This window comes from Heloderma suspectum, chromosome 1 (genome assembly GCF_057233095.1).
Source record: "Heloderma suspectum isolate Gila_16-S chromosome 1, 16-S_ref, whole genome shotgun sequence".
NCBI lineage: Eukaryota > Metazoa > Chordata > Lepidosauria > Squamata > Helodermatidae > Heloderma > Heloderma suspectum.
In genome coordinates this window covers 434,980,253-435,001,766 of record NC_139458.1, presented here as the reverse complement: position 1 = coordinate 435,001,766, position 21,514 = coordinate 434,980,253, and the positions used below count along the sequence as shown (strand labels likewise).

The 21,514-nt window shown below is 45.4% G+C and overlaps 1 protein-coding gene across 40 annotated transcripts in view; it reads left to right on the top strand.

The window, feature by feature from the left end:
- Window positions 1-21,514, top strand: part of MSRA (methionine sulfoxide reductase A) — a 331,489-nt gene that overhangs the window by 171,818 nt on the left and 138,157 nt on the right. For 21 of the 40 annotated variants that reach the window (XM_084829418.1, XM_084829391.1, XM_084829390.1 and 18 more), the window contains one exon: window positions 1,882-1,995. The exons of the other annotated variants lie outside the window; for them this stretch is intronic. In XM_084829418.1, the coding sequence (XP_084685544.1) occupies window positions 1,882-1,995 (114 nt within the window). The remainder of the gene's footprint in view (window positions 1-1,881; window positions 1,996-21,514) is intronic. 40 annotated transcript variants of the gene reach the window in all.

Genomic DNA, 21,514 nt, shown 5'->3' with positions numbered 1-21,514 from the left:
TAACTTCCCATTTTCTATGCATTTGATTTACATTTACTATCAATATAATTTACTTAACATAAATATACTTTATTTAGACTCTATTCCAGCTTTTTCCAATGTGTCAACCTACAGATGTTTTGGACTACAACTCCCAGAATTCCTGACCATTAGCCAGGCTGACTGGGGCTGATGGGAGTTAAAGTCCAAAACATCTGGAGGGCACAGGTTGGGGAAGCCTGCTCCGATTCAGGTAATAATACATTTAAAACAGAACCACACATAAAGTTGCAACTAAAATTGTCCTCAAGTTTTGTGGTGTGCAGCAAATGGAGTGGGTTTTCAGAGTCTTTACCTTATAGCCATCTTACAGATGGCCCTGTTTCATTTAGGCTTTCTGATGCACGTGTGTGCTTGTTTGTGTTACTGTGTGTGTTTAATAATGTCATGTGTTGCATCCCTGTGATGATTCATATTTTCTAAAGCCCTTTGCCACTTTGGATCCAGCATCCAAAGATCACAAGCCCCACTTCACAGCTCATTCATTGCCTTCTTTCAGGTTTATGTGTGCAGATGTGTGCAATATATAAAAAGTGTATCAGTTGCTTCTGTGCAATATGAGTATGTTGAAAGGTTGAAAAGCAAGTCGCTGTTGTTAATTTATAAAAAGCACCTTAAAATCTTCTAGGAGCTGCAGAGAGATTAAAAAACAAGATAGTCTGTGGCCATGAATTGCAGAATTTTGTTGCTGCAGAATACACTGTCCCCCCTCCCAGTTATGGGGGCTTTCATTTTCCCCTTAGCCTGCCTAGCTATGCAGTAATGTTTGAGAAAATCTACACAGTGCACATTTCCCCCTCGCCCCCACCCCCAACTCTCCTGTTCTTTGCTGTGCAACTGCCCTTTGTGTCAGTCCCAGCTTGTGCCAAGTGTGGGTGGGCTGAGGGGCAGCTGAGGTGAAGGTGATCCCTCACAGAGAAGACAGCAGCAGAGCTGCTCTTGTCAGTCCCTTGAGCTGACCCAGAGGCCTTTAGAAGGTCCAGGCAATGCCTCCTGACCTTCTCTGGCCTGTTCTTGCAAAGAGGCTTATTTGCTGAACTGGCTGGTTTCCCTGTAATGCTTGCGGGGGGCAGGAGGGGCAGCAGCACACAAGGCGAATCCACACCAGACAGTCTCCACTCAGATGGCTGAGTCCTGAGTCCTTGGTGCCTTCCTGTTTTTGCCCTCATATTACAAGTTGTGTGATTACCAGCACAGAATTTAGGTTTCTCCAGAAGAATTTGCAATCCTTCTTGAAATAACTATACTAGCCCCAGACGTTGCCCGGTTGCCCAAACATACTCCTCTTTATTAGCAGTGGTGGGTAACTTTGGGTGGTCTGGGGGCCAGTTTCCACCCCTGAGCCACAGGGGCTGTACTGGTTTGCTGCTGAAATTTAGCAACAAACCCCTACAGTAAATGGAAGCGGGCATGTTCAGCTTGAAAACAAGCAACGTTTGGTTCTTTTGAGTCTCCATAGCAGTTTGCCTCTGAATTTTGGTAGCAAATTGCTGCAGGGGCAGGGTTGCTGCTGCTGCTAAATTTTGGCAGCCCGGGGTAGCAGCGAGGTGTGCACTTGAGGCCATGGGGGGGTGTGTGTGGGAAGGCTGCAAGTGTCCCACCCCTGTTATTAGGAAATGGTTTTGGCAAGAGACCAATTAAATGGCATCTCAGCTTCCCTCCCCCCGATGAATGAAGGTAGTGCCACCCCCCACTTTGTCACAAACAGTGCAAGATGGGTTTGTCCAGAAGTCCTCAAGGACTGTGGTTCTGGTGAGAGCATCTTTCGCTGCTTTATTAAAAAAACAAACCTCATACACACCGACATAGATGCAAAAGCAGTCATATTTTTTCTTTCCCCAGGACCAATGGATACTTTGCACCTGAGGAAGAAGAGCAATGGTTTTCCCATGAGCAGCCGGTTTTCTTTTCTCCGCCATTCACTGTTGGTCTTGAGAACAACTGAAAAACATTACTGTGGGTGAAGGTGGATTTCATGTGAATTAAATTCACATCTAGCAATGTTATCAGCTATGTAGGGAGATTTTTTCCCCTTGATTAAAATTGTAAACATGAAAATATAGCAAATGGGGAATTGGAAAGAGGGAAGCCATCGTAATTCAGGATGTTGTCCTGCTGCATTGTTTGGATGAGAATTCAAAATCACAGCAAAGAGGGGCAGGGTAGAGGAAGACATCTTTTTATTCTGGAGAAGTGGCAGCATAAATAGCAAATTGTTTACTGAAGCCAGTTTTAATTAATTCCCTCTATGGTTCAAAACTAAGTTGGTCTTATTGGTCCCTAACAGCATAATTAATCATCAGTAATAATTTACTTTATGTGGATTCCTGGGGTTAAACATGGGCACAGCAATTCATTAAACAAGTGATGGGAATTAATAACGTCTAAAAGGTTTGCCACCAGAAAAGTGACGTATCTGAAAAAATGTATTTAAAAGCTAATGATTGATGTCTTCAGTGTTCTGTCTGTTAAACTTGAGAGCTTAAATCTGGGTCGGTCCCATCAGAAATACATTGGCTGGTGTTTGATCTTTTCCCAGTGATTAACATTTTCTTGAGTTTCTGTGAAACACAGTGTTTCATTTTTCATTTATGTTCTTGATAAGATGCTAGTCATCAGTAAGTGGGGAATTCTGAAGAGAGCATGCATCTAGGAATAAATTATTTGTAAAAGAGATCATGTCTTATTGCAATGTATGTTTTTAGTGATTATTTTATAACATTTTGGTTTCTGCTGGTTTAAAGCATTGTTGTAAGCCAGCTTGAGCGTAGGAGAGGAAGCGTATTCATGTTAATATGTAAATCAGTTTTGATTTACAATAAAAGTGGAACTCATCCTATATACTAATAGCAAACTCATTCTCTGTCTGCAAATCCTTATCTAGCCAAAAGCCCACCATGCACACACAAGTGGAAGTTAGAAACATGCTTGGGGGAACCCCAAGGTTTGCAGAAGTATTAACAAAAACTTTAGGAAAAAACTCTAAGGGGGACGGACGGACACACCTTGAACAGGAGCACTCCTTCTTGCGACATTTTGGTGCACATCCCACTTGTGAATGTCTAAGAACCAAAGGCCAGATCAAGCATAGATGTCAGTGTACACCGGAGGTCTGGAACTACTCTTTTGGTGGTGAGGGAAGCATGGCCACCCCTTGACATCATTTGGTCCCTGGCTGAAGCACTAGCTGGAGGCACACTGCCTTGGCTTCAGCTGGGTCTCTCTTGCCCCGTGCCTTCTCCCGCCCTGCACCTTCTCCTATTGGGGTGGGGTGGGGCAGGTGAAGCGGAAGCTGCTCGGTCCCCTTCACTCATTGGAGCAGAAAGGACTGAGCCAGCTCGGATTCACTCCACCTGGCTTTGGTGCACATGTGGTTTCCGTGGCTGGTGAAGGCGTGTGCACAGCAACAACCTTGGACAAGACACGAGATGGATGATCCATCTGGCACCTCAGCTGGGGTGGCTTCGCCTGCCCCACACCTTCCCCCTTTGAGGAGAAAGCAGGGCAGGTGAAGCAGAGCTGGCTCAGCTCCCCTTCATGCCTGGCTTCAGGGAAGCACTTAGCATGCCACTTGTCCTCCCATCCGTAGGCTGGAGATTCCTGTCCTTGGTGTACACCATCTGATGTGATAAACCCTACACATCTATTTTGCCAGGCGTATGGAGGACAGGAAGTTTTGATCAGTGGTGAGTTTACACAGCGGGCACATACGATGAAATAAGATACGTATGTGATGTGACAAGGCAGAAACAATTTCCTAGATGGAAGTTATAACTAGGGCTGTGCACCACCTTGTTATGAAGCCTGAATAATGAGGTGAAGTGGGCTTATTCAGAGCAAAACCTTTGTGATATGAGGCTGGTCAGAACAGTACTGAGGTGCCCTGGGGTGAAGCGCCCCTCCCCCACGAAGCACCTCCTCTGCCTCGTATATTTGGAGCTCTACTTAATGCCTGAGCAGTTCAGACAGACTGTCTCCAAAATGTATCAGCTTCTGAATGCTCATGTGGAGGGGCATGAGGAGGAGGAGGAAGGAGGCGGAAGGCATATGGATGCGGGGAGGTGGGAAGGCGAGTGCAGGAGGAGGAGGGAGTGTGCTTTAGTGAATAGGAACTCTCAGCCAGAACTGACACCAGCAGTCTCCAACCAGAGAGAGGTGGAGGAATGCGGTATATATACATCGGTGAAAGGCTGCGTTCAGTTATTGCAGTAGCTGTGTCTTTGGGACAGACCTGGTGTGGGTAGATAATCGTGTGTGTGTGTGTGTGTGTGTGCGCGCGTGTACACATGCATTCCTAGGAGTTGCTCCTTCAATTCATTTGATTTTGATTGCCATTAGGCTTTCCTCAACATTTAAATTAAAAGGAAACAGCTTGGTTGTACTGGGAGGGTTTTCTTGCTCCTTGATATTGTTGTTGTTCAGTCGTTAAGTCGTGTCCGACTCTTCGTGACCCCATGGACCATAGCACGCCAGGCCTTCCTGTCCTCCGCTCTCCCCCGGAGTGTGCTCAGGTTCATGTTCATTGCATCAGTGATGCTATCTAGCCATCTCATCCTCTGCCGTCCTCTTCTCCTTTTGCCTTCAATCCTTCCCAGCATCAGGGTCTTTTCCAGAGAATTTTCTCTTCGCATTAGGTGGCCAAAATATTAGAGCTTCAGCTTCAGTATCTGTCCTTCCAATGAGCACTCAGGGTTGATTTCTTTTAGGATGGACTGATTTGACCTCCTTGCAGTCCAGGGGACTCGTAAGAGTCTTCTCCAGCACCACAGTTCGAAAGCATCAATTCTTCTGCGCTCAGCCTTCCTTATAGTCCAGCTCTCACAGCCATACATTGCTACTGGGAAAACCATAGCTTTGATTAGACGGACCTTTGTCAGCAAGGTGATGTCTCTGCTTCTTACTATGCTGTCTAGGGGGGCCATAGCTTTCCTCCCAAGGAGCAAGCATCTTTTAATTTCATGGCTACAGTCACTGTCTTCCCCTTCTATATGCCAAGAAGTGATGGGGCCAGATGCCATGATCTTCGTTTTTTTAATGTTGAGTTTCAGACCAGCTTTTGCACTCTCCTCTTTCACCCTCAACAAGAGGCTCTTTAGATCCTCTTCGCTTTCTGCCATTAGGGTGGTATCGTCTGCATATGGGAGGTTGTTGATCATTCTCCCGGCAATCTTAATTCCGACCTGTGATTCATCCAACCTGGCGTTTCTCATGATGTACTCTGCATAAAAGTTAAATAAGCACGGCGACAATATGCAGCCTTTCCCAATTTTGAACCATTTGGTTGTTCCATGTCCGGTTCTTACTGTTGCTTCTTGACCCTCATACAGGTTTTTCAGGAGACAGGTAAGGTAGTTTGGTACTCCCATCTCTTTAAGAATTTGCCACAGTTTGTTGTGATCCACACAATCAAAGGCTTTAGCGTAGTCAATGAAGCAGAAATAGACGTTTTTCTGTAATTCTCATGCTTTCTACATGATCCGGCGAATGTTGGCGATTTGATCTCAAGTTCCTCTGCCTCTTTGAAACCCAGCTTGTACTTCCGGTAGTTCTCGGTTCGCATACTGCTGAAGCCTAGCTTGTAGGATTTTGAGCATCACCTTGCTGGCATGTGAAATGAGCGCAATTGTACGGTAGTTTGAACACTCTTTGGCATTGCCCTTCTTTGGAATTGGAATGTAAACTGACCTTTTCCAGTCTTGTGGCCTCTGTTGAGTGTTCCAAATGTGTTGGCATATTGAGTGCAGCACTTTAACAGCATCATCTTTTAGGATCTTAAATAGCTCAGCTGGAATACTGTCATCTCCACTAGCTTTGTTGTTACTAATGCTTCCTAAGGCCCACTTGACTTCACTCTCGAGGATGTCCGGCTCAAGTTCAGTGACCGCACTATCATGGCTATCAGGGACATTCAGATCTTTCCTGTATAGTTCTTCTGTGTATTCTTTCCACCTCTTCTTAATCTCATCTGCTTCTGTTAGGTCCCTGCCTTCTTTGTCCTTTATCATGCCCATCTTTGCACAAAACGTTCCCTTGAGATCTCCGATTTTCTTGAAGAGATCTCTAGTCTTTCCCATTCTATTGTTTTCCTCGATTTCTTTGCATTGTTCATTAAAGAAGGCCTTCTTGTCTCTCCTTGCTATTCTCTGGAACTGTGCATTCTGTTGGATATATCTTCCCCTTTCTCCCTTGCTTTTCGCTTCCCTTCTTTCCTCAGCTACTTGTAAAGCCTCATCAGACAGCCACTTGGCTTTCTAGCATTTCTTTTTCTTTGGGATGGATTGAGTTGCTGCCACCTGAACAGTGTTACTGACCTCCGTCCATAGTTCGTCAGACACTGTCTATCAGGTCTAATCCCTGAAATCTATTCCTCACCTCCCCTGTATATTCATAAGGGGTATGATTTAGATCATAACCTGAGTGGTTTAGTGGTTTTCCTGACGTTCTTCAATTTAAGCCGAAATTTTGCAAGAAGCAGCTCATGATCTGAGCCACAGTCAGCTCCAAGTCTTGATTTTACTGACTGTATTGAGCTTCTCCATCTTTGGCTGCAAATCAGTCTGATTTCGATATTGACCATCTGGTGATGTCCATGTGTAGAGTCGCCTCTTGTGCTGTTGGAAAAGAGTGTTTGCTATGATCAGTGTGTTCTCTTGGCAAAACTCTGTTAGCCTTTGTCCTGCTTCATTCTGTACACCAAGGCCATGCTTGCCTGTTATCCCGGTGATTTCTTGACTTCCTACTTTAGCATTCCAATCACCTATGATGAAAAGGACATCTTTTTTTGGTGTTAGTTCTAGAAGGTGTTGTAGGTCTTCATAGAACCAATCAACCTCAGCTTCTTCGGCCTCAGTGGTTGGGGCATAGACTTGAATTACTGTGATGTTGAATGGTTTTGCCTTGGATTCGTACTGAGATCATTCTATCGTTTTTGAGATTGTACCCCAGTACTGCTTTTCCCACCCTTTTGGTGACTATGAGTGCTACTCCATTTCTTCTAAGGGATTCTTGCCCACAGTAGTAGATACAATGGTCACCTGAATTAAATTTGCCCATGCTTGTCCATTTTAGTTCACTGATTCCCAAGATGTCAATGTTCAATCTTGCCATCTCATGTTTGACCACCTCCAGCTTACCTTGATTCATTGATCTTACATTCCAGGTTCCTAAACAATATTGTTCTTTATAGCATCGGACTTTCTTTTCACCACCAGACACATCCACAGCTGAGTGTCGTTTCGGCTTTGGCCCAGCCGCTTCACTCTTTCTGGCGCTACTTGGAAATTCCCTCTGCTCTTCCCCAGTAGTATATTGGACACCTTCCGACCTGAGGGGCTCATCTTCCAGCGTCAGCTCTTTTAGCCTTGTCATATGTTCCATGGGGTTTTCTTGGCAAGAATACTGGAGTGGGTTGCCATTTCCTTCTCCAATGGACCACATTTTGTCAGAACTCTCTGCCATGACCTGTCCGTCTTGGGTGGCCCTGCACGGCATAGCTTATGGCTTCACTGAGTTACACAAGCCCCTTCGCCACAACAAGGCAGTGATCCTTGAAGGGGCTCCTTGATATGCCGCCCCCTTTGGGATGGTCTCTTTTGCAGTACGTCTTCCAGCTGCCCTCTCCTATTTCCTTCTACCTCCGACTCATTTGTTGTTTGTATTTGATTAGATTCATCTCTCCTTTCCATAATTTTTCAAACTAACATAGCTTTTTCTCGGTTGTTGCTGCTACGCTCTCTCCTCCCCCACCATTCCTGTGTTTGTATATCTCAATTTTGGACTCCAGAAAAGGCTGCGTTTGTTGTTTAAGGTCGACTGTCACTTCTGCTTTCTCCACTCTATTTCCTTGTCGTTTTTGTCTATCAACTCTGTCTCTTTCAGATTTTTAAAAACTCAGTCTTATTTTGATTTTTTAAAGCAAACATGGAGTTCTGGACATGTTCCTCCTCCCCCCCTTTTTAAGTCATATTCAAGCATTTACTTTTATCTTTCTAAATTCTGAAAGAAAGGCATATTATAGCAGCCTATGCAGTGTTTGTGTTCCCCGTCCTCCCGCTGAAGTGAACTGTCTGTGTCTTCTCTCTCTGTTGATCCTCCCAAAACAGAAATTAAAGAAGGGTTTTTTTAAATGTTTGTTTGATTTCTGCTCTTATCTTACTGCCTGCACTGTCCCGTATTCCTTGAAGTTACCCTACCTTCCATAAAAGAACGTGAAGTATAAAACAATAAATTTAAGACACCTGTCCTTTGGTTAGGTAGTTCTGCTTTTCTTTAGCTATTGTGTGTCTGTGTGCGCGCACGCTAGGTCGTAGTTCCACCAACACTATACATCCAAATTTCAAGGCAGGGTTGAAAAAGCATGAGACACATAGTATTTATATTAATTATCTTCTTTTTCCAATAACAGTCCACAGTGTGGCAAAGCAATCCAGTGCAATATGAGGCATCTTCAGGGTGTTGGCAGGGACAGAGGTGGGGAGGAGTTACAGCTCTTGGCTTTGGGAGTTTTCCTGGGAAAAATCAAATTTCACCTGCACCTTGCACACAAGCCAGTGGGCCAGAGTGCCTGGAATTTGGCAAGTGGGATGCTCTCAATTGGGGCTGGGAGGGGCCCAGGTGTCACACATGTCCTTGGAAACAGGGAGAAGTTATGGCTCTTTGCTTTCTGAGTTTTTGTGGAAAACCTCAAATTTCACCAGCACATAAGCCAGTAGGTCAAAGTGCCTGGACTTTGGTGGGTGGGATGCCCTCAAGGTGTGTTGGGAGGGGCCCAGGTTTCACACCTGTCTGTGGAAACAGGGAGAAGTTACAGGTCTTTGCTTTGAGAGTTTCTGTGGAAAATATCAGATTTTAACACCATGTAGCACAAAACCCACTGGGCCAAATTGTCTGAAATTGTGCAGGTGGCCTCCTCTCCAGGGGGTTGGAGAGGTCCCCAAATTTCATGCCTGTATCATAAAAAGTGAAAAAGCTATGACCGTTTGTATTTTCCCATGCAAGTCAACGGGAAAGCGCCCAAAACGGGCAATCCCAATATTCGAATCTCGCTTCGGATTCAGATCCAAGTCAGAGCAGGAGGGGTCCGAATCAGTCCGGAGCAGATCAGGGTCACTCGGATGATCCGAAGCAGCATCCGCATGCCGGAGCAGGGGGTCTGTGCACAGCCCTAGTTATAAACATGTAGCAAATTCACCAAGTGTGAAGCTTCTTTGATTGAATTGTTGGCAACTCTTTCTCATATTGATAAGGGCAGAAGTGAAAGAGTTTGGCGGGACGAGACGGTGGCTTGGCGTGGGGCCTGCCTTCCTGTCCTGAAGTGTGCCATGTGTTGTCCGAGCAGCCAGAGCCCCACTTCCTTCTTTTCAGGCTTGCAAACTGGTAACCATATTGGAGCTGAAGCAAGGTTGTGGGAAGTGTGTGTATAATCAGAGACTAGAAAATTCTGTAATGCAGAATTTGCATTGCAAACATTGCAAAGTTTGCAAAGCTTCAAACTTCAGACAATATAATTATAGAACTGTTTAGTATGTTCACCCAGGGGGCCATGTTTTACACAAATGTAGGGATGTACGAAATTCACTTACCTGAACCCGAAAGTTGATTCGCGGTGGGGGGGAGGCGCTGCATCCCTCCTCCCGAAATTATGGTGGGGGGGGAGGTGCCCCGTCCCTCCCCCCCGAAATTCTGGCCGGGGGGGAGGCGCCCCGTCCCTCCCGCCGTGAATCCTGTCCTGCCGGGACGCAAATGGTGGCGGCCGTAGCCGTCGCCGTTTGCGTCCCTGCAGTCAGCCGTGATAGGCTACGTAAATGTTTATGTAGCCTATCACGGCTGAGTGGAAAAAAAAAAAACCGCGGGTACGCAAATGGCAGTGCTATTTGCGTTCCCCTTATTTTCGCCGTAGTCTACGTAAATGTTTATGTAGACTACACGTGCCAAAATAAGGAACGCAAATGGAGGCGCCCATGGGCGCTGCCATTTGCGTACGCGCGGTTGTTGTTTTTTTTCCACTCAGTCGTGATAGGCTACATAAACATTTACGTAGCCTATCGCGGTGTTTTTTAAAAATCTAGCCGTGATAGGCTACGTAAATCTTTACGTAGCCTATCATGTTTTTGTTTTTTTTTTAACTTGGAAATGGCGGCGGCGGCCGGTCGGAAGACCGGCCGCCGCCACGCCGCCACCGCCAGGGACATTCGCACAAGGTAAGTCCCGTCCCGGGGGGGGGGTGGGGGGTGGCAGACCGTTTCTCCACCAATTTCGGGGGGCCGAATGCACTGGCATTCGGCCTCCCCGAGATTCGTGGAGAAATTCTCTGACATCCCTACACAATTGTTAAGTACAAAGACATTACAGTGGGTGCTTTAACTTCCTGGCTAGAAAGCTGTGTAAACTTTGGTTTCACTTGGAAAGCCTCAAATATTCTTCGGCTGAATTAGGAAAGATTGGAAGTGTGGGCTTTTGCACAACACTGCTGTTGAATTCCAGTTGAATTCCAGATGGTGCTGCAATTGTTTAATATTCATGCTCTCATGCTCAGAAAATGGTGAGATTATGCAATACTACAGGTATGTGCATCCATGTTCTCTGTTTTTTTCTCGCTTTATACATTTGATGTAAACTCCTTTCCTAGTATATATGTTTATCTATGAGTGTATATACCTCTCCAGTCCACTTGGAGAATTTTTTTGGAGCAACTGCTGATACCATGATAAAATCTGTTTTTTAAATGATGCAGGACCTCCTAGTTTTCATACAGGCAGACAATTTTTTTAATTTTAAAAAAGGTGTAACTAGTCTTTTATACCAGGAAAGCTGAAATCAATGCTATCTGCAAAGGAGTGGTGTTCTGAATGTGGAGCAGGGGAATAAACAAAAGCTTCAATTAATGCTGTGGCAGAAGGCCAGGCTGCAGAATGACATGGTGTGTCTTATCAGCTTGGCAAAGATGAGCCCAAGGAGGATGAATGCAAGAATTTTATGCATCACTAGAAAGAAGCCCACTGAACATGGAAAGAATGTGTATAGAAATGTGGCCTTAAAGATGGGGTGTCACTGAGTGGCACAAATAAAAGCCCTGATTTCCTTTCCTAGCAGTGCTTGAATTACTGGGGGCAGAGAGGCCTGCCCCCCCTTACTTTTTGTGACAGTTCCCTTAGATACTGGGTTTTTTAGCTGAAATTGGGAGAGGCAGGGATGGCGCTTGTAGAGTTAATTAAGGGCCCTCTACCTTTCCCCCATAACTTGAGCACGATATCTTGTCTAGCTTTGCTCCATTCCTTTTTCTTTTGGTCTTGCTTATTCTCTCTCCGCCTCTGTTTCAGCTTAGTCCTGCGCTGTGGCTGAGGTACGTTCACAGAAAATTATGGTGTTAGTCGTTGCTCACCTTCATATGCCAAATTCATACGTTACCCTTTGCTTCCATACTTGCAAAGCGTGGCAGCCTCCAGCCATTTCTTTAGTGTGAAGTATTTTGGTTGCCAGGAGTGCAACTAGGTCAGAGGCAAAGGCTGCTGATTGGTGTAATGGCTGTTCCCATCCCAAAGGTGGGATGGCCTCCTAAAGTAGGGGAGAAGCAGTGAGATTTCCCTTTGTATTTCTTAATGGAACGAGGGATGTGGGAGGAGGTCTGTCAGGTGAAAGGTTGCAGGTTCCCCAAACACAGCCTGTTATTTAATTGTTTGTTTGTTTGATTGATCTGTTCCCCACTGTGTTACCAAGAAAAATGGCGCTCAAGGCAGCTTACAATAATAAATAAAACTTAATTAAAACAGCAATAAAACAAATGCATTAAACCACAATTGAAAACACAACAGTAACAGAGTAAAAACAGCATCCAACCCCACAGATCTTCTTCCGTGCCAAAGGCTTGCTTGAATAAAAACATCTTTGCCAGCTGGTGGAAGGACAGCAGAGAGGGAGCAAACCTAGCCTCACTTGGCAAGGGAGTTCCACAGCCTGGGAGCACCCATTGAAAAGACCCTCTTTTGTGTCACCACCAAATGCCCCTCAGAAGGTGGAGGTCTCGAAAGAAGGGACTCTCTTGAAGATCTCAAGATCTGAGCTGGATCGTATGGGAGAAGGGGGTCTTTCAGGTAGCCTGGCCTCAAGCTGTATAGAGCTTTATAAGTTACAGCCAGCACTTTGAATTCTGCCCAGGAACAGCCCAGTAGCCAGTGAAGGGAAGTAACAAGGGACTCACGTTCTTCCTGTAACTGGCCCCAGTCAGTAATCTGGTCACAGCATTCTGAAGCTGCTGAAATTTCTGAACGGTTTTCGAAGGCAGTCCCACATAGAGCTTGTTACAGTAGTCCAAATGAGATGTAGCTAAGGCATGCATGACTGTGGCCAGATCAGACATATTTAGGAATGGGCACAGTTGGTGTACCACCCTCAGCTGTGCAAATGCAGTCCTTAGTGATCTGTCCATGACAATGGAAACATAGGAAGTTCCTCCGACCCACAGATAACCATCATCCTACCCTATGCAGAAGACCAGATCAAAAGTGTTTCCTGCCAAATGAGTGGGGCTTTGTTACTTGGCTCTTACCGTGTGTTACTTTGTGCACCCTCTCAGCTTTCTGTCAGCAAAGCAGGTCAGGAGAATAAAGCAGGCAGACAGCCAGACTTGCAGAGGTATGGGACGTTATGATAGGTGGTGTGTATCTTCTTGTACCCATGTCCTGCTTGTCAGTTTCCCAGAGGCATCTGGTTGCCCACTGCAGAAACAGAATACTGGACTAGATGGACCCTTGGTCTGATCCAGCAGGGCTGTTATGTAGTCACTTTAAACATTTGTATTTACAAAGAAGTTAATAAGAAAACTATGAAATGTTTTTCATTTCAACTACACATGAAATGTTCTTTTCTTGCTTAGCAACAAGAGATCAACATAATGAATAGGACTGAGAGAATTCATTCCAGGCATGCTAGATGTGCATAACGATCCCTTGCGAACCTTGGAACCTCAGGGTAATACATGAAAATAGTTCCAGATTGTAATGTGCATAGTCAAATGCACAGTACAGTTAACTATGTCTGTTCGGGGCCCAACTCAAATTTACACAGCTGCTGTTGTTGCTGTACCTCACCACTGGGCAACTCTGTCTGAAATGCCTCAGGGCATGAGAGGGAGAGATAGTGTCAGGAGCAGGTTCTGGGATGGGATGGGGATGTGGCGCAGCTTCAGGAATCATCCTCTTACTAGCTTCGAGGCTGAGAGGAAGCCTGGGGTGTGCTGCAGTGTGATACTTCCGAGGTACTCCAAGCATCTTGGAAGTGCAGCAGCAGAAGGGCACGAGCTCTTGTCTTCTCCTCCTGCACTGGTCTTGACAGGGGAGCTGAGGCTCTTGGACTTGGCTGTGCCCTTCAGAGGTGCTCCAAGCCAAAGGAAGCTCCAACCTCCCTTCTCCAGCTCCAAGCTTGGAGCTGGGGCAGGGAGCAGTGGGTTGTCCCTGACCTCACATTGCATTTGGGAGGTGCAGCCCTGGTGACCGAAATGGTTTGGTTGGCTATCAAGGGCAGCCAAAATGTGTGGACCCTTGATTATTTATTTACTGAATTTTTATCTGGCTTTTCAGACAATTATTGTCTCCCAAAGCAGCTCACGTCAAGAGAAAGAGAGAGAGTGGGGGAGGCTGTCTGCCATCAGACTTAGAAACTAAAATGACAAGACACACAAGGGAAGGGGAGTGGAGGGAAAAGGAAGAGGAAGGAGATCAGTTTTTCAAGGGCAGAACACGGTTGTTGTTGTTGTTGTTCAGTCGTTCAGTCGTGTCCGACTCTTCGTGACCCCATGGACCATAGCACGCCAGGCCTTCCTGTCCTGCGCTCTCTCCCGGAGCGTGCTCAAGTTCATATTCATTGCATCCGTGATGCTATCTAGCCATCTCATCCTCTGCCGTCCCCTTCTCCTTTTGCCTTCAGTCTTTCCCAGCATCAGGGTCTTTTCCAGGGAGTTTTCTCTTCGCATTAAGTGGCCAAAATATTGGAGCTTCAGCTTCAGTATCTGTCCTTCCAATGAGCACTCAGGGTTGATTTCCTTTAGGATGGACTGATTTGACCTCCTTGCAGTCCAGGGGACTCGTAAGAGTCTTCTCCAGCACCACAGTTCGAAAGCATCGATTCTTCGGCGCTCAGCCTTCCTTATAGTCCAGCTCTCACAGCCATACATTACTACTGGGAAAACCATAGCTTTGATTAGACGGACCTTTGTCGGCAAGGTGATGTCTCTGCTTCTTACTATGCTGTCTAGGTTGGCCATAGCTTTCCTCCCAAGGAGCAAGCGTCTTTTAATTTCATGGCTACAGTCACCGTCTGCGGTGATCTTGGAGCCCAAGAAAGTAAAATCTGTCACTGCTTCCATTTCTTCCCCTTCTATATGCCAGGAAGTGATGGGGCCAGATGCCATGATCTTCGTTTTTTTAATGTTGAGTTTCAAACCAGCTTTTGCACTCTCCTCTTTCACCCTCAACAAGAGGCTCTTGAGATCCTCTTCGCTTTCTGCCATTAGGGTGGTATCGTCTGCATATCGGAGGTTGTTGATAATTCTCCCAGCAATCTTAATTCCGACCTCTGATTCATCCAACCCGGCATTTCTCATGATGTACTCTGCATATAAGTTAAATAAGCAGGGTGACAATATGCAGCCTTGTCGTACTCCTTTCCCAATTTTGAACCAATCGGTTGTTCCATGTCTGGTTCTTACTGTTGCTTCTTGACCCTCGTACAGGTTTCTCAGGAGACAGGTAAGGTGGTCTGGTACTCCCATCACTGTCAGAATTTGCCACAGTTTGTTGTGATCCACACAATCAAAGGCTTTAGCGTAGTCAATGAAGCAGAAATAGACGTTTTTCTGGAATTCTCTTGCTTTCTCCATGATGCAGCGAATGTTGGCGATTTGATCTCTAGTTCCTCTGCCTCTTCGAAACCCAGCTTGTACTTCCGGTAGTTCTCGGTTCGCATACTGCTGAAGCCTAGCTTGTAGGATTTTGAGCATCACCTTGCTGGCATGTGAAATGAGCGCAATTGTGCGGTAGTTTGAACACTCTTTGGCGTTGCCCTTCTTTGGAATTGGAATGTAAACTGACCTTTTCCAGTCTTGTGGCCACTGTTGAGTGTTCCAGATTTGTTGGCATATTGAATGCAGCACTTTAACAGCATCATCTTTTAGGATTTTAAATAGTTCGGCTGGAATACTGTCATCTCCGCTAGCTTTGTTGTTACTAATGCTTCCTAAGGCCCACTTGACTTCACTCTCGAGGATGTCCGGCTCAAGTTCAGTGACCGCACTATCATGGCTATCAGGGACATTCAGATCTTTCCTGTATAGTTCTTCTGTGTATTCTTGCCACCTCTTCTTAATCTCAGCTGCTTCTGTTAGGTCCCTGCCTTCTTTGTCCTTTATCATGCCCGTCTTTGCACAAAACGTTCCCTTGAGATCTCCGATTTTCTTGAAGAGATCTCTAGTCTTTCCCATTCTGTTGTTTTCCTCGATTTCTTTGCATTGTTCACTTAAGAAGGCCTTCTTGTCTCTCCTTGCTATTCTCTGGAACTCTGCATTCAGTTGGGTATATCTTCCCCTTTCTCCCTTGCTTTTCGCTTCCCTTCTTTCGTGAGCTACTTGTAAAGCCTCATCAGACAGCCACTTTGCTTTCTTGCATTTCTTTTTCTTTGGGATGGATTTCGTTGCTGCCTCCTGAACAATGTTACGGACCTCCGTCCATAGTTCCTCAGGCACTCTGTCTATCAGGTCTAATCCCTGAAATCTATTCCTCACCTCCACTGTATATTCATCAGGGATATGATTTAGGTCATACCTGAACGGTTTAGTGGTTTTCCCGACGTTCTTCAATTTAAGACGAAATTTTGCAAGAAGCAGCTCATGATCTGAGCCACAGTCAGCTCCAGGTCTTGTTTTTACTGACTGTATGGAGCTTCTCCATCTTTGGCTGCAAAGAACATAATCAATCTGATTTCGATATTGACCATCTGGTGACGTCCATGTGTAGAGTCGCCTCTTGTGCTGTTGGAAAAGAGTGTTTGCTATGATCAGCATGTTCTCTTGGCAAAACTCTATTAGCTTTTGTCCTGCTTCATTTTGTACACCAAGGCCATGCCTGCCTGTTATCCCGGTGATTTCTTGATTTCCTGCTTTAGCATTCCAATCCCCTATGATGAAGAGGACATCTTTTTTTGGTGTTAGTTCTAGAAGGTGTTGTAGGTCTTCATAGAACCGATCAACCTCAGCTTCTTCGGCCTCAGTGGTTGGGGCATAGACTTGAATTACTGTGATGTTGAATGGTTTGCCTTGGATTCGTACTGAGATCATTCTATCATTTTTAAGATTGTACCCCAGTACTGCTTTTCCCACCCTTTTGTTGACTATGAGTGCTACTCCATTTCTTCTAAGGGATTCTTGCCCACAATAGTAGATATGATGGTCACCTGAATTAAATTCTCCCATGCCTGTCCATTTGAGTTCGCTGATTCCCAAGATGTCGATGTTCAATCTTGCCATCTCATGTTTGACCACCTCCAGCTTACCTTGATTCATTGATCTGACATTCCAGGTTCCTAAACAATATTGTTCTTTACAGCATCGGATTTTCTTTTCACCACCAGACACATCCACAGCTGAGTGTCCTTTCGGGTTTGGCCCAGCCGCTTCACTCTTTCTGGCGCTACTTGGAAATACCCTCTGCTCTTCCCCAGTAGCATATTGGACACCTTCCGACCTGAGGGGCTCATCTTCCGGCGTCATATCTTTTAGCCTTGTGATACGTTCCATGGGGTTTTCTTGGCAAGAATACTGGAGTGGGTTGCCATTTCCTTCTCCAGTGGACCACATTTTGTCAGAACTCTCTGCCATGACCTGTCCGTCTTGGGTGGCCCTGCACGGCATAGCTTATGGCTTCACTGAGTTACGCAAGCCCCTTCGCCACAACAAGGCAGTGATCCATGAAGGGGCAGAACACGGTGGCGAGCTCTAAAGAAGCATTTAAATTCACTTCACACCAGGCTGATCTTCTTGCTTGAATGAGGCTTTCGTTGCTTGGGGCCGGAGTATTCTTTCCCCATCCTTCTGTAGTTCCAGGGCAACTGGTGCCAAATGTTCTTTCTGGTGGTGTGTGTGTGGGGGGGGATGTATTGGCCCCAGGCTTGTAACAAAGTCACCTGTAGTTTTATAGGGGCCTAGAGATCCATAATGCTTTGCTTAGGTTCATTATTAGTGCAATTTCCTTGCTAATAGGCCTCTGAGCATGTGAGATGAGTCAAGGGTCGATAGCGCGGCCTCAGCACATTCCATGCTAATGAAGGCTAGTATCTTATCAGGGCCTAAGATGTACCTGAGAAGTGAGGCTATGTTTATGCTGAGTTACAGGTGGCTGTGCTGGGAAAGTTCTAATTGTTTTCCTTCTGAACAAGCACGGTTAGTCTATGCTGGAAATGAACGCGAATTAACACTTGCTGCTGTCATGCTGCCTCGCTGCTGACATGTATGGTATAAAACCCATTGTACCCCATGGCTCTGAGTTCAATAAAGGCTCCTTGTGAGCAAACCTGGATCTGGCTTATCATTATCTCGGCACCTCCAAACCTTAACACCCATGGCCGGGGCAATACAGGGGAGAGTAAGCTCTCTACTATTACTCCTCAGGCCAATAGATGAGCCAGGTTGGTCACTCCCTTGGCTTGATGTGCATTAACATCACTCCGCATCCCACCCCCCAAATTCTATGGTCTACCTTTCAGCTCATGTGGGAAGATGGTGCCTCATGGGGTGAAACAGCATGTGGGAGCCTTAAAAAATATTCTGCATGCAAATATGGGTGATCCTGTGACAACTGTAAATCTGAGGAGATCATTTGACAAAAATGTGTGTGTACAGTCAGACCAGGCAGTTGTGTAATGAGGTATATAGCAATAGAGACACCCACTCCTTCAAGTGACTTTAGAAAAAAATTATTGTGGGCAGGAAAAAGGGCTTGATGGATCTTTCTAAACATGGTGGCTTCCTTTTTTATATTAAGTCCTTCACCAGGATGTATGACAAGAACATACGAAAATGAGGCAAGGTGACAGATTCTCTCCCCTTGCTGCAGCTGCCACAGGTTGTGATTGCAGCCTCCATTATGCAAAATCAGAGAGCTATTTTCAGCAAGTTTAAAGTGGCAATCTGATGGAAAATTTACAAACAGTGGTTAGGTGGCATACAAATAGTTCTTTTTCAAAAGGTGTGTGTGACAGCATGTGTGTGTGGTTTTTCTCTCCTCTTCTTTCCTGTTTAGAGTATCCACTGCGAGAGTTTGCTTCCTATAATCCTCTGAGAGTTTTTTCTAAGTGGGAAATGAATATAGGCTAAACAGGTAATTAGCTGCTGACAAGTAGCTTTATCAACAAGAGCACAATAAAGTTTAATCCTCCACTGACTAGAGCTTCTTGGAGCCAAGATGGGGGCAGAATGGTGGGAAGCAGTTTGGGTCAGATGGTGCACATGTCACAAGAGGGGTGGGCAGCTGCCAGCCCTTGGTTCACCTCCACCCCTCACCCTGATTCTGCACGGCCCCTCCCTCCCCACGTCAGATCAGACTTGGGTAGAGGGTGCTGTCCTGGCCATCGCTGGTTCTTGAGTAACCTTAGGTGACACTCACCCTCCCAGACCAAAGCTTGGTCATTTCCCCCAAGTGGTTGGTGGCTTTCTCAGAGTAATATGAGAGGATGTCACAGACTATGCTGCATCCTGGCAGTTTCAGGTGTATCCTGAAATGAATAGAACAAAGGACACATAACCATATTGCACATACAATAGCGGCCAATCATTTTGGAAAGTGAGCTGCGACATATGAGATAGGGTCTGTCTAGTGCTCTTTAAAATAGATAGATATGGAGACACCTACCACTGATGCATTGGCCTAGTTTGGCTAAAGCACATTGTGGCTATGGCTGGCAAGAGTGCAAGTCTGACTGTACTGGGCCCTCTGCTCTTGTCCAAGAGTATCAGGCAAGCCACAGGATGGCTGCCATATACCCCCCTCAGTCCGGAAACCTGTAGTGTAGGGGATAGCTTTGCGGAAAGAAGTGGATGCACATGCAGAGCTGCCCTTTCCACGGACATGAGTTCATGCACCCAAGAAGCTGCCCTGTATCACATCAGACTGTTGGTCCATCTAGCCTAGTATCATCTGTTTTGACTCTCAAAAGCATCTCCTCTCCAGGGCCTTTCTCAGTGCCCCTTACTGGAGACCTTTTGACTGCAGATTGGTGGGGTGCATCTGCTCTACCACATTCCTGGGGACACCTTTCCTGGCATGAGAATGGTGTCTGCACTAGCTCACCATGCCCGCAGCAGGTGGCTTGGATCAGGGCATGTGGGTCACCTCAGTCCTGGGCCCAGTGCTCTTCAACATTGTTATTAATGACTTGGAGGAAGAGGTGCAGGGAACGCTGATCAGATTTGCAGATGACACAAAATTGGGCAGGATAGCTAATACTTTGGAAGACAGAAACAAAATTCAAAGTGATCTTGATAGACTGGAGCGCTGGGCAGAAAATGAGAGAATGACATTTAATAGGGATAAATGCCAAATTCTGCACCTAGGAAAAAGAAGCCAAATGCACCGTTACAAGATGGGGGATACGTGGCTCAACAACACTACAAGCGAGAAGGATCTTGGAATTGTTGTCGATCACAAGCTGAAGATGAGCCAACAATGTGATGTGGCTGCAAAAAAGGCCAATGCTATTTTGGGCTGCATTAATAGAAGCATCGCTTCCAAATCCCGGGAAGTAGTAGTTCCCCTCTACTCAGCACTGGTTAGGCCTCATCTGGAGTACTGTGTCCAGTTCTGGGCACCCCACTTTAAGGAGGATACAGACAAACTGGAGAGGGTTCAGAGGAGGGCAACAAAGATGATCAGGCGACTGGAAACAAAGCCCTATGAAGAGAGACTGAAAGAACTGGGCATGTTTAGCCTTGAGAAGAGAAGACTGAGGGGAGACATGATAGCACTCTTCAAGTACTTGAAAGGTTGTCACAGAGAGGAAGGCCAGCATCTCTTCTTGATCATCCCAGAGTGCAGGACACGGGAATTACGGGAATGATTAATACAAATGCTTAATTTGAGAATGCCACTTCTACTTTATTATATACCAATTATTATAACAATTCATTCTGATACAATATTGCTTAAGGTCCTCTTAGTAGCGCAGATGATCAATGTATTGTAGCTACCAGCTAGGGATGGATGGATTTGTCAATTTAGGTTTCTCTTCATTTCTCACCTTTCCAATCTTGATTTGTCCAAAATCTTGAGATCTTATTTTTAATGTTTGCATGAAAATTCACATGAATTTTGTGCGCATTTCTCCTAATACATGGATGTTTGTATGCAATTTTGCCTAATACAATCCATTTTGAATGTTATTTTCACAAATATAGGCATTTTTGTGTGCATGTTTCCCTAAATATATGCATCTTTTGATTGGAGGATTCTATTGCAAAATTCAGAGAAATGTGAATTTTGAAGGACAACCAGTTTCAGTTCTCATATTGGTTTGAAAGAGCGAAATTGTGTAAGTTAGCATTAAAACTGCAAACCAAATGAATTTGTCCCTCATCTCTACAACCAGCTGATCTTCACAAAGATTTGCCAGCCCAGTTCACACATTACTTCTTAAGTGGTAAAGCCACCATAGGGCAATTTTACCATATCAGTCTCACATGGTGAATATGCCTGTTTGTATGTAATTTCAGGTGGTGACAGCTGGCATTTACAACTCTCAAGCATGTCAAAGAACAAGAAGTTAAAATGTCACATGTGAATTTGACACCCTAGAGAGAAACTATGGACTGGTGCAGTTCAGTGTAAGCAAGTGTAAAGTGATGCATGTTGGGGCAACAAATCCCAACTCCAAGTATAACCTGGTAGGATCTGAGCTAGCAGTGATCACCCAAGAAAGAGATCTTGGGGTTGTGGTGGACAGCTCGATAAAAATGTCAGTTTAGTGTGCAGCTGCTATCAAAAGGGCAAACTCTATGTTAGGTATAATTAGAAAAGGAATTGAGAATATAACTGCCAATATCATACTGCCCTTATACAAATCTATGGTGCGGCCATGCTTGGAAAACTGTGTACAGTTCTGGTCACCACACCTGAAAAAGATATTGTACAGCTGGAAAAAGTGCAGAAATGGGCAACTAAAATGATCAAGGGGCTGGAGCATCTCCCCTATGAGAGAAGGTTACAACACAGCTGGGATTGTTTAGCTTGGAAAAAAGGAGGGCCGGAGAGACATGATAAGAGGTCTACAAAATGATGCATGGTGTGGAGAATGTGGATAAGGAGACATTTTTCTCCCTCTCTCAAAACACTAGAACCTGGGGTCATCCTACGAAGCGGATTGGTGGGAGATTCAGGACAGAGAAAAGGAAGAACTTCACACAGCACATAGTTAAAACTATGGAATTTGCTACCTTTAA